General features: G+C 38.2%; 1 protein-coding gene across 1 annotated transcript in view; it reads left to right on the top strand.

Moving 5' to 3' along the window:
• The window catches only part of TRMT2A (tRNA methyltransferase 2 homolog A (S. cerevisiae)), a gene marked incomplete at its 5' end in the record, with an annotated part of 7753 nt that overhangs the window by 297 nt on the left and 5861 nt on the right, over positions 1-1595 (top strand). Inside the window, 3 exon segments of the mRNA XM_009701813.1 lie at positions 1-183; positions 861-969; positions 1459-1595. The exon segment at positions 1-183 is cut by the window's left edge and continues 23 nt beyond it; the exon segment at positions 1459-1595 is cut by the window's right edge and continues 1 nt beyond it. Coding sequence (XP_009700115.1) covers positions 1-183; positions 861-969; positions 1459-1595 — 429 coding nt within the window.

Here is a 1595-nt window from a genome sequence, read left to right on the forward strand (position 1 = left end):
GAAGAAAGAAGAGGAGGCCGAGCAGGGAGAGGTGAAGCGTCCGGCTCCCTCCACAGCCAGCGGAGAGGAGCCTCTGAGCAAGCAAATCGCAGATGTCGTGACCCCGCTGTGGAACGTCCCCTACGAAGAGCAGCTGGCCAGAAAGAGGCAGGGATGCGAGGAAGTGCTGCAGAAGCTGACAAAGTAATTCCTGTTTGTAAAGCTACTGTAATGTTACGAGACTTGACCTTATGATGTGATATAGCTAAATTTGCACAAACTGCTGTCTGTAAAATAAAGTAAGTTAGAGCTAGGTCAAAAAACAGATCCCCTGGCAATGTAAATAAAAGATAATCTGCGATGCTAGGCCCTAAAAACTGTTCCAGCTGACAAAATTTGCTACTGTTGTTCTTGGTCAGCCTCGAAGGTTGCTGAATGAAGGGGTATTGTTTTAAGGCCTGTTGTTCCATAGGCCTAAGCAGAAGGATGTTTGTGCCCTTAAAAAAAATTTGGCACCGTCAAATGGTGTAAGACGTAATCAATCTGTAGAGATGCTAAATTACTATTAGGATTTTCTCTTTTAAAATACCTTGAAATTTTTATGCCTGATATTTGCATTCTTCTCATGCATGGGTACATTGATAAATCTAGTATATACATTTATAACTACATTTAGCTCTTACTTTTTCAGGTTACAGCTCTTAAAAAGTTGGAGGGGGTTTGCCTGTTAAAAATTCTTCTGGAAGAAATATTCTTCATCAGATAATCCGATACTTTTTTTTATGCCCTGTACAAAAAAAGAAAAAAAAATGTCTTCTGCAACTGTTAACCTCAGTTTCTCTAAACGTGTACTTTACAATTTTTGTTTCTGATTTGGGCAGGGAAATAGGAAATAACAACAGAGCTTTATTACCTTGGTTGTTCCTGCAGAAGCAGAAGTACAATAAATTGTGTTGCCCAGTAGAGGGAGTGAAAGCATCACCGTTACAGGTAATGTAATCCTGGGTAAAGTCTGGAATGGGCTTAATGAGTTTAGGGTTCGATTAGTTATTTGGTTTTAGGAGTCAGTGGACAAACCGAGTGTTTGCCTTCATCTTGTAATGAATGATGGATTTTAGACATTGTTGCCTTTTGTGTAAATACTGTGTGGAAAGATTTACAGGAAGCAGAATAATAGTTACAATTAACTGGATGTTCTAACTTGAAAATTAATACTCTGTTGCTACAAGCTTGTGTTGTAGGCTAATACAAGCATTTTTCAGCGGAAGCAATATTTTGCTTGTTAAATACCAAGACTTACTTTTTCATTATTGCTGTTAGTTCTCACACATAAAAATCCATTAATATCTTTCATATGAACTAAATGTCCCATGTCCCTTTGCAAATACATTTAACCGTATGAGGGTTGTTTCAGGAGAAACTTGGAATGTACAAGTAAGTGCTATGTAAATATCTTACATAAGTTTATTTTAAATCTAGACCGAATATCGCAACAAATGTGAGTTCTTGATTGGGATTGGTGTAAATCAAGAAGACAAAACTGTGGGTTGTCGTCTTGGCAAATACAAGGGTGGTACATGTGCTGTAGTGGAGCCATTTGACACTATTCACATTCC

Source organism: Cariama cristata, unplaced genomic scaffold, assembly GCF_000690535.1.
Source record: "Cariama cristata isolate BGI_N322 unplaced genomic scaffold, ASM69053v1 scaffold37486, whole genome shotgun sequence".
NCBI lineage: Eukaryota > Metazoa > Chordata > Aves > Cariamiformes > Cariamidae > Cariama > Cariama cristata.